Below are 23,699 nucleotides of genomic sequence, written 5' to 3'. Positions count from 1 at the left end.
AATGTATTTCTTATTATGCTCCTGAGACAATCCTTTTCCAGACCAGCTGTACCCACACGATCTAGAGGCAACATGAGGCTGAGCACACAGAAGAAAGATGAGCAGTATGGTGTCTGACCCACCAGGTGACCTGGCCTGGTCCTTGGACGGCTGACACAGGCCCCTTCCAACAGCCCGGTACATGCTGTGTGTGTCTTCCTCAACTCACAGCCTCTCTGAGCCTCCATTTCCTCAAGGGTAAAATGAGAAAGCTGGATTACAGCCATTTCCAAATTCTCTTCCAGCTGGTTTTAACATTCTATGATTCTAAGATGAGACAAGGATTATGAAAATCCACAATAATGGATTTAAATAATGCAACAATGAACCCCCAATTAGGAAGCTCAGTCATGTAGAACTTTCCTTCCAACAAAGAATTCAGTATCATTTTCTGTTTCACCAATGACAATTTCTTTAATTTTTAGACTTCAGTTGTTAGATGCAGGAGAGAGGTTCTAAGCATTCTCAGATGTTCCCTGGTTCCTAAATGGACATTCAGTTCTAATCACAGGATCAACAACCTCTGGGGACCCTCTCAGCCCAGGGTTTCTGCTGGTGTTCTAGAAAAGAAGACAAGGCTGTAGCCATGTCAGCCCAGTAGCTTTGCCCAGAACCTGGTTTCAAAGTATCCTCTGGGATTTGAAGGATTCAGACCAAGGAGTCCAGCATGACCACTTTTTCCTTCAAGTTCTCCCAAGTCAAAGAACCTGAACATTATTCTAGGGATTCATCTACCTTATGGGCTGGCCCAGACTCAGCAATGTAGCACATGCACGTAAGCCGTACACCCAAAGTTTCTGGAAGGTTCCATAAGAAGTTCAAAGTATGTGAAGGGCTCATTAACAGTTCATTTAAAAGCTCCCTCAGGCAGGAAACTTCATAATATGCTTCCCTCTCTCCACCTCATTTTGCACACAACAGGGACCAGAGTTCCAAAATATAAGAAAGGAATGGCTGACCCAGCTCTACTCCTAACCATTTTACTCCTTCCAGGATGTGTCCACCCTCATCGGTGAGACTTCTTAACAGGTGATGCACACTTGAAGTACATTTTTCACAATCAGTATTACTCTCAAGAACCGGCTTCCTGACTAGCTAGCCACCAGTGAACGGCCCTCCCCAAAAGAGAACCAGAACAATCAAAATAAACTACTGTTTGTTACAGCAAAAAAAGTTTTTCACTCTAGGAGGATTTTTTTTTCCTACAATATAAAATTAATAATTCTACAACCAATAATTTATTTTATAGCATTTTAGAAGTTTTTCCATACAATAACAAATAGGATATGCTCCAGAGCTAGACTATCCAGTGGGTACCCACTAGTTATGAAGTCATTTAAATCTAGATTAATCAGAAGTAGATAAATAGTTCCATCATTGGGTCATGCACTTGAAAAGTCTGCGGCTGTTTGCTTCCATAGCCAACGTTTCCACCACTGCAGAATGTTCTGTTGGCAGTGCTGCTCTAGAACAGTGAATCTCAAACTATGGAGTCCATCAGACTTACCAGAGGGTTCATTAAAACCCTGGAGTTCCTGATTCAGTAGGGCTGGGGTGGGACCTGAGAACATGCATTTCCCACATGTTCTCGTGAGGTTGACGCTGCTGGTCTGGGAACCATGTTTTGGTCCAGAGAACTTCTAATTCATTAGGAAGGTCAAGATTATTAATGAAATGCCTATTTCCTTTATCCTACACAGTAACAATGAATGTAATAATCGAGCTTATCTACCTTAAGACTCCTACTGAATCTAAAGATTGATTTAAAAAGTGAACAGAACAAGATATACCAGGTGGACAATCCATTCAACCTGGGTGCTACATTCAGACCATTTCTAGTCAATGTGCTGCCCCACACAGATTCTTACGGAGACATCATTTATCAGGAGGCTGCACAACCTTTAAGGGAAGAAAAGTCCTCCATTCCCTCATCCAGTGAATTAAGCAGCAAATTCATCATACCAAGTGTGGTCACATAGAGAGATGTCACTTGTTATACTTTTGGCTTCGGAAACATTAAGGCCTAACTGAAGAATAACAGCGGAGGGTGGGGAGGTGACAGCACTGGCAGACTTGGGTGCAGCTGATCAGGGGCTTTTCGAGCAAAAGCATCTTGGCCCTGAGGCAAAGAAACAAAACTGTGAAGAGTGACAGGCTCTGGGAACAGCAGGCGCCATGCAAAACATAAGGAAGGGAGCTCCGCCGGGCGCAGCCCACAGAAGGGTCGGGGGATCACGCATTGGTCTTTAGAGCCATATGGTTAGCACCGACAGCCGGGTCCTCTTCAGCTACAGAAGGGCAGTAATAGACCATGCACCATGTTAACACCCACGCTGCCAGGAAGCCAGAAGCTGCTCAGAACACATGTGGGTTTCCGTCACCAGCACAGGCAAGAAATCCGGAGGTGACCTCACTCCACCACCTCCACCCAACTTCTGGGTGGTGACAGTTATGCTCTACCCAATTATTTTTTGCAGAAACACCAAAAGCTGTTTTGAGCTTTGGCGATTCCTGGGCTAGAGCTGGTTTAGGGTTTGATAGCCAGGGCACCTGGCTCTACCTACGTCTCTCTGAAAACAGTGGATCCAAGATTCAGCCTTTGCATCCATGACAGGAAGCCAATGATGGGTTGCAAATTATCAGAGAGGCAAGACGAGGGGGAGCTGGAGCAGGTACTTCGTGGGAGCCAACTATCCACGGGGAGGTCTAAGGCAGCAGGTGGCATTGTGGTGTGCACGCCCAGTGCTGCAATGGGTGCAACACCCACCTAGTGCCCATTTACAGGGATGCAAAAGTGCCATCTACGCTAGAGCCAAACAGCCCCCAATGGTATCAGTGAAACAGAGCTAACAGAACTGATTCTAAAAATCTGACATATTTACATTTGAATTTTGTTTTGTTTTTGGTACTGGGGATTGAACCCATCAGTGCTTTCCCACTGAACTACATCCCAAGCCCGCTTTATATTTTTATTTTGAGACAGGGTCTTGCCAAGTTGCTGAGGGCCTCACTAAGTGGCCCAGGCTGACCTCGAACTTGAGATCCTCCTGCCTCAGCCTCCTGAGTCACTGGGATTACAGGGTTGTGTCGCATGCCTGTCCAAAAAAACCAAGATATTTTTGTGTGTCACCATAACAAATGAAAATGTTGTTGTTATGTTTACAACACTACAGGCTTCTACTGCTTTTTCGTTTTTTATCAGAAAAGGATAAAGAATGGGAAAGGATACTAAGTTAGCTTAGGCTATACTACCACAACAAAATTTCTAGAAATATTACTAAAACATGAGAATACATGTAAATGAGGGAGATTACTTATTACACAGTCAGTATGAGAGAAAACAACCACTTAAAAGAAAATGGTGAAACCAAAGGTTTCTTTGCCCCAATATTTGGTGAATACAACACTGTATGACAACTGTCCTCTTTGGCCTGAATGAAAAAAGGTGAGAAGAAAACAAATTAACAAGAACTGTAATGAAACAGGACTTGGGGTATGTCTGATCAAAGAAAAAGCATAGCCTTTTTAATCCTTAGCTACAGCGAGTGGAAAACGTCAGTCTATTCACACCACAGAGGTAATGTCTAGACTAATTATATACACGTCAATTCTTTCAGCAAATTGGGAATCATAGCCCTCAATGCCATTTTAATGATTTCATGTAAAGAAGGATCTTTACTCTTGCATACAAATAATTATGCTCTTCAGAATTTTATATGCAAAAAAAAAGGTCATTCGTACTTATAGTGATTAATTACCTTTGTTTTCTGGCCAAAACCACAAGGTGGATAATGAACTAATTATATATTACCATAAGAGTTTGAAGTTCAAAAGTATACTAATGATAACTGGCTTCACAAATTTTATGGGATTGGCCCCGAAGCAGCTATTAAAGCAGTGAATTACAGTAGTTATAGGTTATTTAAAAACATAAAGTTTATGAAACACTGGAGCAAATTCTCATTTAGAAGGTTCTACATGTTCCTCAAGGTAAAACTAAAATGGCAAAATATCTAAGCATCCACCTCAATAAAGGCCAACATCCCCCAAATATTATTAGATTTACAAATAATGATGGTAATGCTCCTTTTGGTTAGCCAACAAAGTTTTGCTGAGCACCCATGTCCCAAAGCTTATTGTATCCTTCCATGGATTATCCTCCTTAGGATTCTGCAGCTTAAGTACTTTTAAATAACAAAAAATATCCCTGACTTAATCACTGGAAAAAAAAAATGTCCTACTCTTTTAGGAGCAGCAATGAGGATAATCAATTACACAAAAGTTAGGGGGGAAAGGTACAAACAAGCAATAAGGTAGGTTTTAGAAAAAGCCAAACATGCAAAAATACATATCCCTGAGCTATAAAAAGTGTGTACGCATAACCAAACAAATCACCTAAAAAGCTGGCAAACGTGGGTTTCCTCTCCTCTGAGGATGCAAAAACTAATGTCAGCATCTTGTATCAACCTCTCAGGCAGAGCCAAGAGAAATGTCTATGCAGTCTTCAGGAGCCCCTGACTTCTTACCAGAACACACAGTCTAACTTGCACTCCAGCCTGACATGGTACAGAGTCTGCATGGTCATGCCCCCAATGGACAGCTGTAAGTTGGGAGGCGGGAGGGGAAAGGAAATGGCATTCTCTGGCCTGGGGAGGAAGTGACATCTGGTAAAGGGTAAGAAAGGGAGAGAGAGGCTCTGCCAGAAAAAAATGCCTGAGACGTCCCCTAGTACCAAGGGAGCAAGAGGGAAAAGAAGATCACACACACACACACACATGCACACACACACACACACAAAAAACCACTTCACTCACAGGACAAAGCAAGCTCAGTGTTAAAAAGAGGGCTATTTAGACTTATATGTATGTACATATTATGTAATATGTGAATATATGTGTATATATATATTAATTGTGTGTATATTATATGTGTATATATATACAAGTCAACTCTTCACGTATACAAACACACAAACCATACTCTGCCCTAAGTTTTCATCTTCTTTTTATAATGCAGAATTACTTCAGCAAGAGGCCACATTGGGTGGCATCTCTTCCTACTTGACCATGTCTAGAAGCGAAAGAAAGAGTAACTGGAAGAGGGAAGGAAGGGGATGCAGGGGAGACACCTAGAAGCAGAAAAATCCATAGGACTTAGGCAGCGGATTTGATGTGCCCCCTAAGTACGACCCTGCCTTCTACCTGAGGAATTCCCCCTGGCCTTCTAAGGAACACGTAAGGATCTGGGACCATAGAAATGCTCCTTCCATAGAACTCAGAGGTTTGCCTGACTGGGACAGTTAAACTGCACACATCCATCACTTTCAGCCAGGGAATGGCAGGCACAGAGTCTGGGAAGCCCAGAAGCCCAGCACCTTCCACCTCTCGTTATTTGACCACGTAAAGCCTGTTTCCTGGACCTGATACAGAGCGGGGTTCAGTAAATGTTAGCTCCTTTCTCTTCTTCATTTCTCACTGAAGTTATTACCTATGTGGGGTGTTGTTCTTTACAGTCAAACTGTGGGGTGCCTTCTATTTTATTTCCCACACAGTGCTGGTTCAGTTGCAGGAAAGGAGGGCTTTCTGCAAAAGATGGGAATTCTTCTAAGCTTGCTGTGTATGAGCAGGATTCCAAGAGAGGGACAGACAGTTTCAGATAAGAAACTCATCAAGTAACTAGGACAAGAAATGTATAGGCAGGGGGAAAACTAAAGGAACAGCAAAAACCAAAAGAGGTGTTAGAATGAAAATAACAAAAAATGAGGTCAACAGGTTTGTTAAATGATAGTCAATCATAACAGAGTGGTTTTGTCCTTCTAGGCTGACTGACAAGAGAAAGAAAAACTGAGATGGAAAAAGCATTCTCAAGGATTTTATTGGAGTTTCAAAATGTACAACACACACACACACACATTCCATTCAAGATGGGGGTTATGAGAGTACAAATTCTTATTTAAAAACACAAAAATTCAAGCAGATAAGTAAGGTGGTGACTATGAACGTTTTTTAAAAGCCATCAAGAATGAGTTCCACACTGCGTTAAAACTCACCTTCTTAAAGTTTTGTATGAATTTCCAGGAAACATCTTTAAGAAACAGAATCACTACATCTGCTTTGCAAATAGACTAGTGCTATCTTCCCGCATCAGAGTCACACAGACCCCTAGAGAATTCATGGATGGGCTTAACAAGACCCACAGACCCACTGAAATTATAACCCTTATGTGCATTTCTTTATGGATCATGACCACGGTCTTTATTCTTTTAAAAAGTCAGTGACTTAAGAAAAGAAGGGGGGCTAGTGGTGTAACTCAGTGGCAGAGTGATTGCCTAGCATGTGTGAGGCACTGGGTATGATACTTAGCAACACATTAAGAAAAATGAACAAATAAAATAAAGGCATGCTGTCCATCTATAACTACAAAATAGAAAATTAAAAAACAACAACAAAAAAAGAAAAGCTAAGAAGAAATGCTCTAAAGAATATAAGTAACTAATCACTGCACCTCTTAGGACATCCACGCTGCCCTATTCTACACATGCTCGCTACTCACACCACATTAATTAGAAGAGAGTCAACAAAAAATTTAAATCCAGTCATGAACCACATAAGAACATTTCGGTCAACAACGGACTGCATGCATGCCAGTGTCCCCCAGACTGCAACAGAGCTGAAAAAAATCCCATCACCCAGGGACAGGGGAGCCAGCGTAACATCCGACAGCAACCCATTCATCACGTGTCTGTGGTGATGCTGTGCAAATAAACCTGTGCTGCCAATCATGTGAAAGGACAGCGTACACGATGATGCACGGTGCATGGTACGGACCATGATAACCAAGCACCGTTACTAGTTTACACGTTTGCTAGACTAAACTTCCTCCCGTTATTTTAGAGTGTACTCCTTCTACTTGTTTTTGTTACCCACAAAAAATACTGTAAAATAGTATGGCATGATACTCCAGCAGCAGCCTCTCAGATCTCTGCTTACTGCGTCTCTTCATTCTATAAGTTTCTCTTGTGCTTAGTTTAATCTCACATTGTCCTGTTGGCCATGGCCTTAGGAGCAACAGACTACATACCACACACAGATAATATTCTGATATTAAGTCAATTCTGTTTGACAGGTGTTCTATGGTAAACAGCAAATGCTTTTCAAGATCAGCCCCCCGAATGGACGAGTTATAATTTGGAAAGTGACAGGCTCACCTGATCCCACCTTATTTTCTCCACAGTCTGCCACCGTTCTCATCATGTCACGACTGACATTGTTCCATTTAAAAATACACTGAGGGAGAAGGAATACTCTGTGCTAGCTTCCTCTTAGCACAGAGCGGGCTCCCAGCAAAGGTGATTCTAGAAGAGGCACACTTTGGTGGGTGGGCTGGCAACAAAGGAATCATAAAGGGCCATGGTCTGTCAGCTGAGGGTGGAGACCGTGGAGAAGTGTCTCCACGTCACCCACTGGCCATGGCCTGCACTGGTCTGGACCACTGGGCCAACAGACTCCCATGTGATGATCTCACGTGCTTCCTTACTAACGCCAAAAATAACAGCATACTCCCAAATGCAGGCAATTTTTCAAGGTAACCTGCCTACTGGCACCAACAGATAGATATTGTTTAATTAATAGCTGTCAGACTCAAAAATACTAAGTATACATTTTTCCAACTTCAATCCTTCAAATGCTGGCACAGTAACAAACTGATAAATGTGCACTAATTAAAAAAATAAGCTATTGATCAAAACCTCTGTATTATAAATACATTTAGACTGTTAAAATGCAAACAGCAAGTTGTTTTGATATTGTCACAAGATAAATTCCTGACACAGAGACAATTTATTTTGCATATTTCCCTCGTAGTTTAATTTCATACAAGCGAGGTACAAGAACTTTTGCATAAAGGATGACAAATAATCTATGAAAGAGGGAATAACTAGAGACTTTGGAAGAGCAAGGTCTTGGGAGAGTGGTGAAGGTCATTCTTGTGAATTGGGACAGTTAATTTTTCTCACTCATCCCAACAATCCATTATGTCTACAGAAAAGGTTTTCAATTTAGCACATTTTTTAAGAAAAAAACTGCTCAATTTTCTTCATTATAACTGGATCTGCAAAGTTTGACAATGCAACATTTTCATATTAAAAATGCTGCTTTATTCATAGTAAGACTATGGTAGCTAGTCTATCAATGTATACATCTGAATAAAATCCAAAAGTATTTATCTTAACTTCTTTATGTACTTGGAAATTACCCTTGGTAAAGAAATATTAAAAGCACTGAACAAAATATTCTAATATTTTCTTATTCACTATAATATCAAATTCATACATGAGCTATATCTAATAAGAAACAGCTTTTTAAAAGACTCATGTTTTCCCATAAAGCTTAGGTTTACCACCTTCCTGGTCATTTCCAATACATTAAATGACAAGATTTAATCACAGCTAATACCTGACATGGCAGGTACAAATGCCAAAATACCTCAGGAGAAGGCTTTACATAATAGTTAAAAGTTCAAAGCATGGAACTAGAGGTATAGCTTGTGACAGAGTGCTCGCCTAGCAAGCATGAGGCCCTGGGTTCTATCCCTAGCACCACAATAAATAAATAAATAAATAAATAAATAAATAAATAAATAAAATAAAGGAAGAAAAAATAAAGTGCTTTAATATTTCAAAGTACAAAACCAAACAATTTTATTCAGAGACCATCCTCTGAAAGGTTTACATAAATGAGGGGCTACTCAACATCTGAAGGGAACAAAAAATAATCTTTGTATTCACTGCAAAAAATAATGAGGGCTTGATTCTCAAAATGCATGGGTCATAAAATAAAAAATCATTTTGCCCTACTTAAGGTGCTTTTAATATTTGCATAGGAGTGTTGCTATAGGTATAAAGTTACATTCAAATTAAAATAAAAAGCTTCATGTTAAAAAATTAATTCCCAAAGACAGTTTTAATCAGTGATGTAACATACATTTCATAATTTATAGTCTTTCCTATATAATGACATTTAGTAGTATAAAAATCAATATAAATATGCACAAAATGAACACTTAAAATTTTTTTTCACATTTGTTTCTGAATTAAAATCTGATTACATACATAAAAATTTTTTAACCTTTTTCCACAGGCTGAAAAAAGTCAAACTCACAAATGCCCAATACAAAATACTATAGAAAGTACTTCACTTCTTCCAATTTAAAGATAATGGAAAATGAAGAACTGTTTCTAACTCAGGAAAGTAGCCATAAAAACACTTAAAAAATGATACATGAAACCAAATATATACTTTTAATTTTAGGAGCCAAAAAAAAAACAACATACCTCTTTCTATAGGATGTACCTATCAAAAATATGATAAAAAATGTACTATGTAAATGGCAACACCAACATGTCCTGTGATACAGAACTGAGCCAAACAGCCTGCAAAATATGTCCTTTCACACCACAAAGTTGGTTTTTAATCTTTAGGTGCCAGACCTGAGGGGGATGGAAAATGCGTATCTCAACAGTGACCTCTAGTGGACAATTTTTAAAATGATTGTCTCCACAAGAAATTTCTTTTAAAAAATGAAAAAAAGGAGAAAAACATTTACAAAGCTGACACTCCCAAATACCATCAAACGCATGGATCAGATTAACGAGATGACTGATAAAGATTTAGAGCTGTTAAGTCAGGCAAGGTAACCACCAAAGCAAGGGGCTTCGGGAAGGGTAGAGCACAGAGACACAAAAAGATGACCTTTGGAACCTGCAGGCCCTGGGGTGTGTCATCTCAGACTGCTGGGACTTCCCACAGCTCACCAGCTTATCAATCCATTAACTCACCAGTACTGAGTGCCTATTTCATGTTTAAAATGTTCTCAGTACTCTTGTGGGGGTGGGATACAAAATGAGTAGAAGACGGGGCTTCTAACCACAAGAAATTACAATTAGTTAATTAATTGTATGAGGAAATGAGTGAATAATTTGGAGACTTACATATACAAAACTAATTTTGAATGAAAGAGGAACAACCCTATCCCCCAGTGAGACCCAGAGTAGTAAAAGTAAGACCGGGTGAGAACCCAGCCAAGCCCAGGAGGGCTACTGAGGAGGGAAGAGCACTCCCGGTGTGGCTGTGATCCCAGCCACCTACCTAGGGATACTTGGGTGTACCCTAAAGTCATCATAGCATCCCCCCTCAATTATGAAAGGACCCCAGTGGTTGTAAGGGTGACAATGTTACAGTTTAGATATAAAAGTGTCCCCAAAACCTCACATGTGAGACAATGCAAGAGGGTTTGGAGGTGAAATGATTGGGTATAGACAGTTTTAACTTAATCAGTGCATCAATCCCATGGTAGGGATTAAGAGGGTGGTAACTGTAGGCAGGGTGGGTGTGGCTGGAGGGGGCATCCACTGCAGGTGTGCCTCTGGGGTATGCATTTTGTTCTTGGTGAACAAATCTCTCTCTGCTTCCTGGTGCCACGTCCCCAGTTGCTTTCCTCTGCCACACTCTTCCAACACAATGTTCTGCCACACGTCATGCCCAGAGCTATAAAGCTGGTCACCTAAGGACTGAGACCTCTGAAACCATGAGCCCCAGATAAACTTCTCCTCCTCTAAAATAGTTGACAGGTCTTTTGGTCACAGCAACAAAAAAAGCTGGCTAAAACAGACATCAGCTTCTAGAACCTAACACAACATTTCTTCAGGGTACTCACAGTCTACCACCTCTGAAATGAACACATGACAGTAAAAAACAGAAGTCTGTGGCAGCCAGGTCCACTCGAGTCCCTGTACCAGTGAATTCCCAAGGAACTGCCTGGTCCCGACAGTCCCCATTTTTGTTTCCTCTTTGGTATTCCCTGTCATCTTTCCTCTTCCTCCAGTTTGCACAGGAAGTAACTGGAAAGCTCTATGTGCTCAGCAGCAGGTGCAAAACCAGAGTAAGAAATGGTTCCTGCTTTCAAAGGAACTGAACGACTCTACTGGGGAGAGAGACAAAACATGTCGCACATGAAGTCTTTCCAAGACAAGGAACTGCCCTGGAGCAGAGGAACCTACACCCAGTAGGGGCTGGGAAGAGAGATGTCAAGTGGAGCAGAACTGTCAGGGCCTCCAAGAGGGGACACGGAAAAGCTGCTCCAGATGGAAGTAGGAAAGGCAGGCGGGAAGAGAGCACAGGTGCACAGGGGAGAGATGGTCTTCCTCCAGGAGCTGTGGGGAAGAAGGCTGGCTGGGATGTGGGGCAGATCAGCGCAGCTGCTGGAGGTCAGGCAGAGAGCACCTGGCACTAGGCGTGTGCACCGCTGTGAACAGGCACTGAGGCAAAGAGGTACTGAAAGGATCTTTACTCTGGGGCAGGGGGTGTAGCCTAGCATGCATGAGACCCCACTTCTATCACCAGCACTGCAAAAAAAAAAAAAAAAAAATACAAAAAGGCAAAATAATATAAATAAAAGGACCCACTCTGAAACTCCACCCACTGGGTCAGAAAGCTCCCCTATTGCGTTCCCAGCCCCCACTTGGCCAATCACAGAAGCAAGACAGAAGTGAAAGATCCATTTGCTCCTTCCTTCCATCTCCTTGACTACATCATGTATGCAAATCTGGGAAAGTTGCCACCGACATTAGTTTCCCCACCAACTTCACCAAACCCATCAAACGCAGCCCTAGTACCCCAGGTTTAAATTAAACAGTTTTATGATAATAATGATGAAACTCAAACAGTGATTAGCTTCATAACCTTGAAATACTTTTACGTGCCTACAGACAACTTCAAGAATTTCTGCCCGCGAAATCTTGGAGAATTTCAGGATCACGCAGACCACAGTTGGCTTCCCTGTGGCCTTGTGTGTACTACCTATCAAAGTCAAAACCGCCAGCGAGAAAAGGGACTTCAGCCCAGTGCCACAGTGATCAGATGCCCCTGCAGATATTAACTCAAGTAAGTGGAGTCAAACAGTGTCCCCAGATCGAGGCCTCGGCTTGAGTACGCTAGTCACTCATTCTGTAAAGCACCAAGCGGAAATGTCAGAGAGCAGAGTAATTGGCAGGGCAAGAGAAAAACACAAATACTTTAGCGAGATAAAAACGGGTGCCGGGGGGTTTATCTTTTGAGTCCCAGTGGTTTTAATGTAGCCTTGTCAGCCAGTCCCTATTAAAAACAATGGAAAATGAAAGACACTGATTAGACGGAAAAGTGACAGGAGGGTGTGCTCAGCCACTTACATTTAATGCATATTTATATTTCCATCAAATGGACATATTTACTATAAACACTTGAAAAACCATAGCAAAGTCATTCATTTAAATGCCAGAAAAATAGTAAAAGATGCTAATTTGACCTTAGTGGAACAGATTGGGTGTCACTGACTCCACTTGCAATGGCTTGAAACTGAATTTACCAAGACGATAATTAGAGTTTACTGGATTAGGTCAAGAGTGTCTCAAATGGAGAGGAAAAACAAAGAACAATAAAAAGAACAGGGAGGGGAGAAATATGAAGTTTGGCTTCTTTCACGGTCAATGGCCTCCTTAAGAGCCAACACCATTTAACTTCTTATTTATGCCCCTCTACACTTATCTAATATTATAGGCCTGGAGAAAGAAACTGATCCATTGATTCCTGAGACTTCTCTCTCTGCAGACAAGTAAAAAGAAATAAACTCCAACTATTTGAAAGATTTTTTTAAAGAACAGATCAATGCATGATGTAATAGGAATAAGGCAGGTCTGTCTTTCATGCCTCAATATAATCTGGTTTGTAACAATAATGACACAGATCTATCAATGGTAAGCTCATCGGCTAAGCAATACCTTGATAAACTGTGCAAAGAAGAGTGTCAAGAATTTCTGCTGTCTTGAGGAATTTAGATATCGTGTGGTCCACCCTTCAAAACAAACAGCAAATTCCCTCACAACTGGGGTTAGGGTCTCCATGGACAGCAGGACCATCTGCCACAAAAACAACGGAACTCACAAGTTGCCGATTACAATGTTCACAAGTGACCTGCAGTTCTCACTTTCAGCTTCTGGGGCTACTGCCACTTAAATGTGACCACTGTACCACTCCGCCTTTGCTGCACAAATATACACTGTGGCTAAAAATGAGCTAATCTGCCTGTTTCCTGCACATGGGGGGGCCCTCCTTCTCTGCCACTCTTGATTCTCCATAATCAACAGCTCTGTGACACTGCTCCAAGCTACATATAATGCACACACACATAAATTCACAACACAAATCCCTCAACATGACACTCTGCTCAACTTCATTGGACTCGGAAAGCACTCGAACAAATTCTTGCCACATGATTAGAAAATCATTCAAGTCTGCAGGAAATATGGCGAGCTCGAAGAAGTGACAGTCAATTAGGAATGAGCAAGGAGAGAGGATCCCTGTCATTAAAACTTTTAAAGCCACAGCACTAAGAATAAAATAGCCCATCACTTACCTAAGCTATTCTTATTAAAACAGGTATTAATTCCACTGCATGTTCACCGTACCACGACACTGTTCATGTCTAAGAGAAGTTTTAGGTGGGCAAGGGACTAGCCTCAAACATTTTTTAAAATGCAGATGCAACTGTACGGAAACTGACCATTTTGTGGTTTCTTTCCCCTCATCAAGCAGGGAAGGAAAACCTATTCAATAGTTGTCTTCCTCTCTTGAGGAAGAAGCACAGACAAAAATGAAAGAACTCTTACTTTTGACAAGTAAATTTTTTTCATGAAATGTTAACCAATGGTCCAGCATTTCTGGGCACCGTGACTTTTGCCACCCCTGAGTGGAGTCACTTCCAGAAAAACAGTGTCATATTTTCTATGAAGAAAAGAGCTCTCTGATAGAAACAAAGTCAACTACAAAATACAGGGAGACATTATGCTCATATTTCTTAGTTGTCACCTAAATAAACTTTGAGTTTCCCCAAACAATCATTTGTCAATAGTTTCTTTAAAGTTAACAACAGAATCAGCAGTACCATAACATTGTCCCAAAGCGAGAAACTTTGTAATAAAAATGAGAAAGTTAACTTACTTGTGAGTTTATTGTGGCTGAGGACCAGTTGCGTGATGTGGGCTAAGGAGACTGTAAAAAGAAACAGAAAAAACAAAAATCACATTCAGGAAATGTATCTAAATTATGCTTGTGCCCCTAGCAGGTAAACTGCTAAATTGTCTTCACAGGTGGAACTGGTACCACTTAAAACAGAAGCTTGATTCACATAAGACTATCTGCTAAATGTTAAACCAAATGAAGAAAAGTCATGCAATCAACAGTGCAATTAGCATAGCAAGTTAGAGTTAATGAGATTAATGTCACAGGTTCGAACGTTAGAAGGGCCACTTAGCTGTGCTTGGCAACCTGGTCTGGAAGCCTAATGTTGGCCATCCATCTCCAAAACATGGGCCACTCAGAAGAAACCAAGGGTGGAGGCCTCACCTATGCTTCAAATCCACCATATTGAAACAGGAATATCCTCTAACATAGACAAGCAGCGTGCTACTCAATCTACGTCCACCTTCCATCCAGAAACTCCCCAGGCATGATCACATGATCAGGGGAAAAGCCCTCCATGATTTCCTCTACACATATTTTGTTTGACGTTTTGAAGCCTCGATTTGAAACTCAGACTGCTTGCCAGTTTCAAACATTATTATGTTGAAAACTGCTCAGTGAGATTAGATTTGCAAAATAATATTTTTTTCTAACTATAAAGAAAGAAAATATACACAGATCCACACAAATTCAAAAGAGAGAGAGAAGGAAAAAGGCACCTGCCTTCCACTTTGGATTCTAAAACTTCACTGTGGGCAGCATTTATGTATATTTGTACAATATTCATATAAAAAAGAGATGTAGAATTTTTTCCAATATTCTTTCTATATGAACATTCTTTTAATGCATTAGAGATTTTTCCTTAAAGGAATAATGAGAAAAAAAAAAGTGTTTTTTTCAGGAACAGTCTCAATGTTGGATTTGTATCCCAGCACACTTAGGAAATAATGAGTATGGATCACTCCTGACTACCGTGTTTGTATGCTTTTTGTCTGTTTGTTTTAATGGCATCACACAGTGATAGAAAAGTTCAAAATATAATCCAAAGATCTGTTGTCCTGGCCTGAACCACTGGGATCCAGCTGGCCCGATGCCTGATACAATTTGAGGGCATACTTTCTATAGACCAAAACATCCCCCTACGCCACCAGAGTTAACCATCAAAACCAAAAAAGTTGACTGACACATCATGATCATCAGCACGCACCCCATAAATGCCACAGTCGCTGCATTTATAAAAAGGATCCTGTTCCTAGTCCAGGCTGCGTGCAGTCAGAGCCTTCCCCTCCTTTCATCTGAGGCCCTCTCTCTCCTTGACATGGACAACCGATTGGGTAAACTGCAAGTCATATCATTTTGCATTATGTCCTTGCTAGGGTCAGGATGAGGGTCCCCCCAGAGGTCCATCCTGAAGGTCTGGTCCCCAGGGTAGTGACACTGAGAGATGCTGTGAACCTTCAAGAGGCCTAGTGGGAAGTCTTTAGGTTCCTGTGGGTATGTCCTTGAAGGGGTCTGAGTGACCTTGGTCTCCTCCCCTCCCTCCCTCCCTCTCTCTCTGCCTCCTGCCTTGGGAGGTGAACACTTGCTCCAACACACACTCTGGCCATAACATACCACCTTCACCAGAGGCCCAACCTGATGAGGTTCCCAATCTAGAAAATCTAAAATGTCCTACTGTGGTTACATGACATCTCTACTGCTGGCACTGGTCCAGCAGGTAGAGGGCAGGGATGCTGATGAACATCTTCCCACGCTGCACAAGATGGACCAACCCACGACAAAGAAATATGCAGCCTAAAACAGCAACAGTGTTTATTTTAAAACATGGCTTTCTTTATCTTCATATGGTATGGTGGTTTCCTATTTTAGTCAAGGGATTATGATCCCTTATTATTTATACTGATGCTCAAACAGTGTCTCACATGGTGTCCATTCACACTGGCTTCTAAGTCCTTCTGACACGTCCCCATCGTTCTTTAAGCACATCCTTGCTTTCTGACACAGATATTCAGGCTCATCTTGGGCTTTCTCTGCCACAGCCCTGGAATCAGCAATTTCTCCAACAAAGGAAGCTCTGGTTCCGTTCTGCGGGCAATGTGGTTTGTAAGCCAAACTCCGGGTACCAGTTGTGCTCACTGGTATTGGGGGTATCAGTGCTCCCAGCACCTCAGTGGATAGAACTGGGACACACACACACACACAGAGACACACACACACACACTTCTAAAATCAATATCGATTTTACTGTCTTTATGTTATTAAAACCTTCAGTTCACCCCAGCATTTCTGAGTCCAATACACACAGGACTCATTCTGTTTTTAAATTCCTTCTCTAACAGTGAGAACTCTGGTTCCCATTACCTTTGACCTATTTACTTAGGTTATCTTTAAACCATTACCTATTTTTTCCCTATATATAACTGCATAAGATAAAGTTCTCTTACAGCAAGACTGCGGCATCTCTGCGCTCGTCTCCAAGTACGCCTGGAGGTCTGGTACTAATTCACAGTCACGAGTAATCCATCTTAAAGTCGGAAACAGCTCTCGGGCCCCAGGGCCAGCTTGCCCACCATTCAGGGATGTGCAGACCCACGCCTGGCTAGAGTGCAGGATGCCCACAGGCTCACAAAGCTTATGAGGCACTATTGGACATTATGGACCAGAAGCTCCTGGAACCAAGATTCCTCCCACATGTCCTGATGGTTTGTAACCTGGAAATGAAATGTGTCCTGTGCAACTAAGAAGTGACCCTGGGGACTGGACCAGGGAGCCACTTGAGCACTGGTGCTTACCTGAGCTTGCCTTCTGCTGCTGAGCTATGGTTTTGCTAAGTCCTAATGAGGGCGAACCTGGGGGACCCTAGGAGTTTTTTGACTACTGAGTATGTGCATGACTGTGGTAACAACCCTCCCCTCCCGTTCCAATGCCCTCCTCACTGGGCTCAGATGCTGACTCCCATGCCTAGGTCTCCTCCACCTCTTCCACAAGGTGTCCCCACCTTGTCCTATCTGGATTCAAGTTTCCCTATCAGCAGGTCTGTTCTCACCAGCACCTGTTCCCACATTCCATCCGAGGTCACCCCCAAAGGGTCTCTCTTTTTCTGTCGCACAATAGCTAACAAGAAGAACAGGGAGGAAAGAGGTCAAGAGGAACAAGAGTATTTCTGGGGATTTTACAAAGAATCATAATGGTAGCTTCCCATATGATGTTTAAGACTCCGGATGTCGTGGAAAAACCTCACACATTTTTATTAGTAAGAGTTAAGATTTTCTTGTCCGCTAGATAAAGCATTCTTCTATCTGAGGTAAGAACTGACAAGAAAAAAAAAAAATCTCAAAAGTCTCCCTGACACCAAGCAAGATTAAAAAGACTCCGATGAATCAGTTAAGATTACGTCCAGCTTCATGTGGGAGCAAAACAAATAACAGGGATTAAACAAGAGTTTCTCTCTATGCACACAATCCGAACATTCCCAATGTCTTGCTGCTCAGCCATCCTGAGTGGACTGAATGTTCATGATCTCTCTCTCTCTCTCTCTCTTTCTCTCTGGCATGTGAACACAGAAAGAAAGTGGCCATCTGCAAACCAGGAAAAGGCCCTCACCAGACAACAAATCAGTTGGCACCCTAACCTTGGGCATCCAGACTTCAGAACTGTGAACAATAATTTTCTGTTATTTAAAGAACACAGTCTATGGTATTTTTGTTACAACAAGCTGACCTATGAAGACATATCTCAAGATGTCTTAGCCATCCTCTAAGGCATACCTTAAGGTCCAAGAAGACTGCAGGGAGTCAGCCATCACACCTTCATTCCCCTCAGGAAGAAGGAAAGGCGTGAAAAGCTTCCTTCCTTATAGACACTTCAAGAAGTTGGACATGGCACGCCCACTTACAAGCCATTAACCAGCCATTAATCAAAATGTAGTAATATCGTGATACCTCGCTACAAGGGTGGATGGGAAATAGAGTTTATATTCCAGGTAACGACAGACCAGCTTCATAGGGGTTTTTATTTCCAAGATAGGGCAAACCAATACTTGCTGACAATTGGCAGTCTCTCGCACTGGCATCTGAATGTCACAGAAATCAATTCTGATTACAAAAGAACGCTGATAATCCTCCTATCTCCTTCTGCCTTAATTTTTCCTGAGAAATCACAAGTAACTAATTAGAAAGAAAAATTCTGCTCTTCTCAATGAAGAGCAAAGTTCACAGTGACAGATTTAATTAGGGAAAGCTGGTTCTTTTCAATCATTTCATCCTGTTCTGTCAACAAACACTTAGTAGGAAAGAAAGTGACAAAGAAAGTGGCTTTTTTTTTACCCCTTCTTTAATGAAACAGTTGCTGCTTCCCCCTGACCACACCACCGGAATGTATTTTTTCTTTCTCAGTATTGTTATAAGACTACAAGCTAAAGTAGGCAAGATGGAGAAAAATTAGAGCAGAAAAGAAAAAGTTAATAAAAGCGCTTTGAGAAAAAGATTTAGGGCAACAATGGCCTGCAGGCTGGATCTGCAGGGAGGGCAGTTAAGTTGGGCACAATCAAGAGAAACCCACAAAGCCCAGGACCAGTGCAGACCAAGTAGCAACAGACGTATTGACACAGCCCGCCACTCCCTTCCACTCGGGAATGGATGGTTCATTGTGAGTCTCCTACAGAAACTGTGCTGTTCAAAAGAAGGAAGAAAAGATCTACTAAAATAGAATGGGTTATTTCAAAGCACAAAAACAACCCTACTCATACACTCCAAAGACATGGAAGGGGGCCATACCCAGTGACCTGCTCTCGGTGCCTTGCTGACCATAATCACACACTGGCTCATTTTCTGCTGTGTTAATAACATATTCTAAGGGTCCTGCTAACCACAATCTGTCAAGAATGAGCCCCAACAGAACACTGAGAACAACTGCTATCGAAATTCCTAAAGCAATATTCCACTCCATTTTTCATGGACATATTCAGAGTAGAATATATTTCAAAATCCAACTAATTGACTAGGAAAAATGTGCCAGCATACACAGTTAAATGTATCATTGGCTAAATGTACCTTACCTATCATTCTATCTCTATCCTCTTCTGGTGTATTATTTGGGTGGACGCTGGATCAGACCAAAATGAACAGTGGGAAATAAGATTGTTGGGAGGGAAGCGTCCATGCAGGGACTGGGGATAACTGCTGGCACTGTATAGATGACTTACGATTGTTTGCTCTCTAGTCAAGAAGGGATGCATGGGAAGTGCTCAGAAAGGAACTGGTTTGTTCAGTCATTTCACCAGAAAGTCGATCAAGTACACATTCAGACACTTATCCATTGGATAGTTACTGATCACGCTCAGAATGGCAATCAATCTCTACTGCAGAGATTCTCCTAGAATCTCTTGGCAGTAGCATCGCTGACTGTCCTTCAGGTTGGCTGGGGTAGTGTGGGCTATACCTGCTATCCCTCTCAAAAGTGGTCATCCAATTCAGGGAACACAGAACATGCACCAACAACTTAAAATGATAGCATAAAGGCTCTCGGCCTCAAGAGAAGCAGACCTTAAAGGACAGTAACTCTTCAGGGGGAGATGTTCCTTCTTATAGATGATACATCAAGAGACACTTTTGGGTAGAGGGCACACAATGCACTGGTGATGGACCTGGAGGACACATGGAAAATGGAAATTGCAGAATAAATCCTGGGTTATCTGAGCACAGATTGCAATATAGAGAAGGTATAGAACCTGGAGAGGGGTGGTCAGTATTTTGAAAAAGGAAATTCAGAAAAATCAAACAACTTACTAAAACTCTAAGAAAAGAATCACTGTTTCCAAATAAACTTGGAAGTAGATCTTATTATTCAATATTGGTTAAGTATTCTTCCTTCCTCTTTTACATAAAGTAGGCAGCATGAGAAGAGGAATATTAGCAGGATGACGTCCACAGCACCTAAGAGGACTGTAGACTTATTTTCAAAATAACCTCACATATCACAAAAACATGGCACAGTGGAAACGGTCTCTACAGCTTTCAAGTGGGCAAATTAGGAAGCAAATTATCCCTTTGGTAGCAATTCAGGGATGGAGGAAAAGTTCTAGTTTAACAGAATGACATTCACATCCAGAGGAGAGAAAAAAACATAAGACTTGAAACACACAAAATGATGTTGGACTGGAAAGTTTCTGAAATCTTGTCACGGGCTAGAAGTGATCATCTTCAGGTTTCACAAAAGGTTCTGTCGTGTTGGCCACAAAAACAGGACTGTGACCACCAGTTCACTTTACAGACTATGCATTCTGAATGGAAGCAACTGGAAAAAAAGGTACTGCTATCCTCAGGAGGTGAATGGTTTACCAGTTGTAGATGGTGCTTGTGGCATGAAAACCTGGAAGAACCACCACACCTCCAGGGATGTTCCAGGAGGGCCACCTTGCTCGACAACTCCAAGGGGACGCCATTTACAGCTTGCCTGGTGAATATAACCTTCTGGAGCTGCACCTGGAAGCTGCCATTTTAATTATATCCACCCAAAGTTCTAGACCACAAAGAAGAATTCATCTGAACTTAAGGATGGTCCAAATGGCTTTTCCATTTTGGTACCCGGGTGGGCTATGAATACAGACAGCCTTAAATGGCCCTGATTCAGAGATGCCACAGGAATTCATGTGCTGGTCAGCTGTCAGCACCTTGAAGCAATGCTGAACAATTTAGATTTCACATCTCCATGATGTGTGATTAAGATGCCTGCCCCTGTCGCCTGGCTGAAGTTATTTCACCCTTGGTAGCAGGATACACATTCAGATCTTCTTAAGTATGCAGGTTCTGACAGTATATTAAAATGAAGACAGACAATAAAATGTTTGATAACAAGATAAAATACTAATATCATATTCATCAACACACCCGGAAATGTAAAAGCATTCCTTTTGAATTTTGTTCATAATTTAAAATTTTTTAAATATTCAATGTGGTAAGAAAGTTTTTCTTCATATCACAACTGTGCAGGGTTGGAAACTCTTTAGTAGTGATTTCAAAAACATTGCTCACTTGAGTGAATTCTACTATTTACAGAAAAAGGGTCTATCCACCACAATTAACTCCCCCTCCATTCAACAAAAAAGCAATTTATCACATGTGACAATAACACAGTACCTCTTCCTACACATAAGAGTAGAGAAATCACATGTATTGCATGAGCTGGTGACTAACAGGGGACTTTGAGTCCACTGAAACATGAACCAGTGTTATTAAAAAATGTAGAGCTCACATGATTCCTGCCCAAACACATCATTTTATGGTTTTCCTTTGGGAAAACATACAAAGAAAAACTACACTTCTGAAGATGCCTGGGAGAATTAAAGAGAAAAATAGAGTAAGCCACCTAAGACACAATCATTAATTCCTGTCAATGTTTAAGCAGGACGGTATTAACAAAACTCAATCAATTACAACTACTTTGCAAGACACTGAACTTATAAGTATGCTACTAATGAAATGTGAGAGAGAGGCAGTTGCTGCCCTCAATGAACTTACTCTGTAATATTAGGACAAAATAAAATACTAGGGTGCAATACAGAATACAGTGGTTAATTTTGTGTGTCAACTTGACTGGATTAAGGGATGCCCACATGGCTGGCAAAAAGTATTTCTGGGTGTGTCTGTGAGGTGCTCTGGAAAGAGACTAGTAAAGTAAGATCCACGCTCACCCACGTAGGGAGGCAATATCCAATTTGCTGAGGACCAGAACAGAACAAAAAAGTGGAGGAAGGATGAATTCTCTTTCTTCTAGAGTTGGAATATCCATCTTCTCCTGCTCTATGGACCTCAGAGTTTCTGGTTCTCAGGCCTTCAGACTAGGAATTACATCAGCAACCCACACTACCACACTCTCTCCAGTTTTCAGGCCTTTGGCCAAGGACTGAATTATACTACCAACTTGCCAAGCTTTCCAGCTGGTAGATGGCAGATCATGGAACTTCCTGACCACTGTAGTCACATGAGCCAATTCTCATAAAACATCTCCCCCTATATATATGTTATGTATCTATATATAGCTCTCTCTCTGTGTAGAATCCTAATATGGAGAATGTGAATGATATAAAGAAGATAAAACTCCCATTAAAAGGGAAATGCCTGAAAGTTTTTCAGGGATAAGAAAATCTTCAAGGCCCAAAGTCAATTTAATTCTATATCTATCTACCTACCTACATACCAACTTCTCCTTTTTTTTTTTCTTTTTTCCTTTTGTTCCCTTGTTCATATCAACTAACTTTTCTATCATAAACTATTTTGTGAACATATGATATATATATATATTTTTACAAATCACAATTATAGAGTGCCAGAGCCAAAGGAATTCTATGTCTTAGTCCATTTCGTGACACTGTAACAAAATACTACAAACTTGGAAATTCATAACAAAAAGCATTTTACTTCTTATAGTTCTAGAGGCTGGGAAGTCCAAGGTCAAAGGGCCTTCACCTGGCAAAGGCTTCTGACCGCATTATCCCATGGCAGAAAGCAGAAAGGCAAGAGAGGGTGAAAGCAAAAAAAAAAGAGGGGACCAAATTCACTTTTGTGACAACGTGTTCCCCAGATAATGACATTCACTTTTGTAACAACCTGCTCCCCAGATAATGACATTGATCCCTTCATGAGGGCAGGGTCCTCAGAGCCTGACCACCTTTTATTATGTTCCATCTCCTAGGCTGCTACACTGGGGATGAAGTTTCTCATACATTAATTTTAAGAAACACATTCAAACCATAGCACCCTTGAAATCCAAGAAAATAAACTCCTCATTTTGCAGATGGCCCAGAGTGGTGAAGTTATTTTTTTAAGGTTCCACAGAACACTAGGTTCAGAACTGAGAGTACAATCATGGTTTCTAGATTCTAACTCTTTATTTCTCCCAAACTGGGAAAATAATATTTGCATCTGGTTGGAGCATTTTTTATAAGACAGTATAAACTCCTAGAAAAATATAAATAGTATAAACCTGAACAGAAAATTCCTTTCTATTGTGAATAAAATATGACAGTTACATAAAGTAACTCAAAGCAAAGAATATGCAGCTCACAGCAGTTCGAGACGTACATTGTAATGCCGCAATATCCTGAGAAAAATCACTGGGTGTTTTGTTTTCTAGAACACGAACTCCTCATGTTTAAAATAAAAGGCTGGATTCAATTACCTGATTCTGTGCAACAAGTAAATGAGAGAAGGAATGAAGACTTCAATCTTGCCCAGGACATCAATAGACGATTCTGAAATAATAACTGTAATCTCTAATGTTCCCAATGCAGCTGTGCAGTTCAAAGAACTTTATTAACTCACCTGTTCCTCACACTAACTCTGCAAGGTAGTATTTGTATTACTTGCCTGTCTCCCAGATTGAGAGGAGGGGAAAAAGAGAGGCCATGGGAGGTTCAGTAACTCGGTCATGGTTTCAGAGGCGGTAAGCAAAGGGAATCCTTGAAAGCTGTTTCCAAACAAGAAACAGATTAATTCTAACACTGTTTTACCAGGCAAACATATATGCCCCTGGTCACATCCACAATTAGCTAACGGTATGCTATTGGCATGCCATTTCATGATACCTAAAAGACAAAAAGTTTAAGTTGTA

At 41.2% G+C, this 23,699-nt stretch overlaps 1 protein-coding gene across 2 annotated transcripts in view; it reads right to left on the bottom strand.

The window, feature by feature from the left end:
* The window catches only part of Rsu1 (Ras suppressor protein 1), a 182,682-nt gene that overhangs the window by 145,829 nt on the left and 13,154 nt on the right, over positions 1–23,699 (bottom strand). For both annotated transcript variants that reach the window (XM_047520762.1, XM_047520763.1), the window contains exon 3: positions 14,070–14,120. In XM_047520762.1, the coding sequence (XP_047376718.1) occupies positions 14,070–14,120 (51 nt within the window). The remainder of the gene's footprint in view (positions 1–14,069; positions 14,121–23,699) is intronic.

The sequence above is a fragment of the Sciurus carolinensis genome, chromosome 12 (genome assembly GCF_902686445.1).
Source record: "Sciurus carolinensis chromosome 12, mSciCar1.2, whole genome shotgun sequence".
Classification (NCBI taxonomy): domain Eukaryota; kingdom Metazoa; phylum Chordata; class Mammalia; order Rodentia; family Sciuridae; genus Sciurus; species Sciurus carolinensis.
This window is presented reverse-complemented; position numbering and strand designations above follow the sequence as displayed.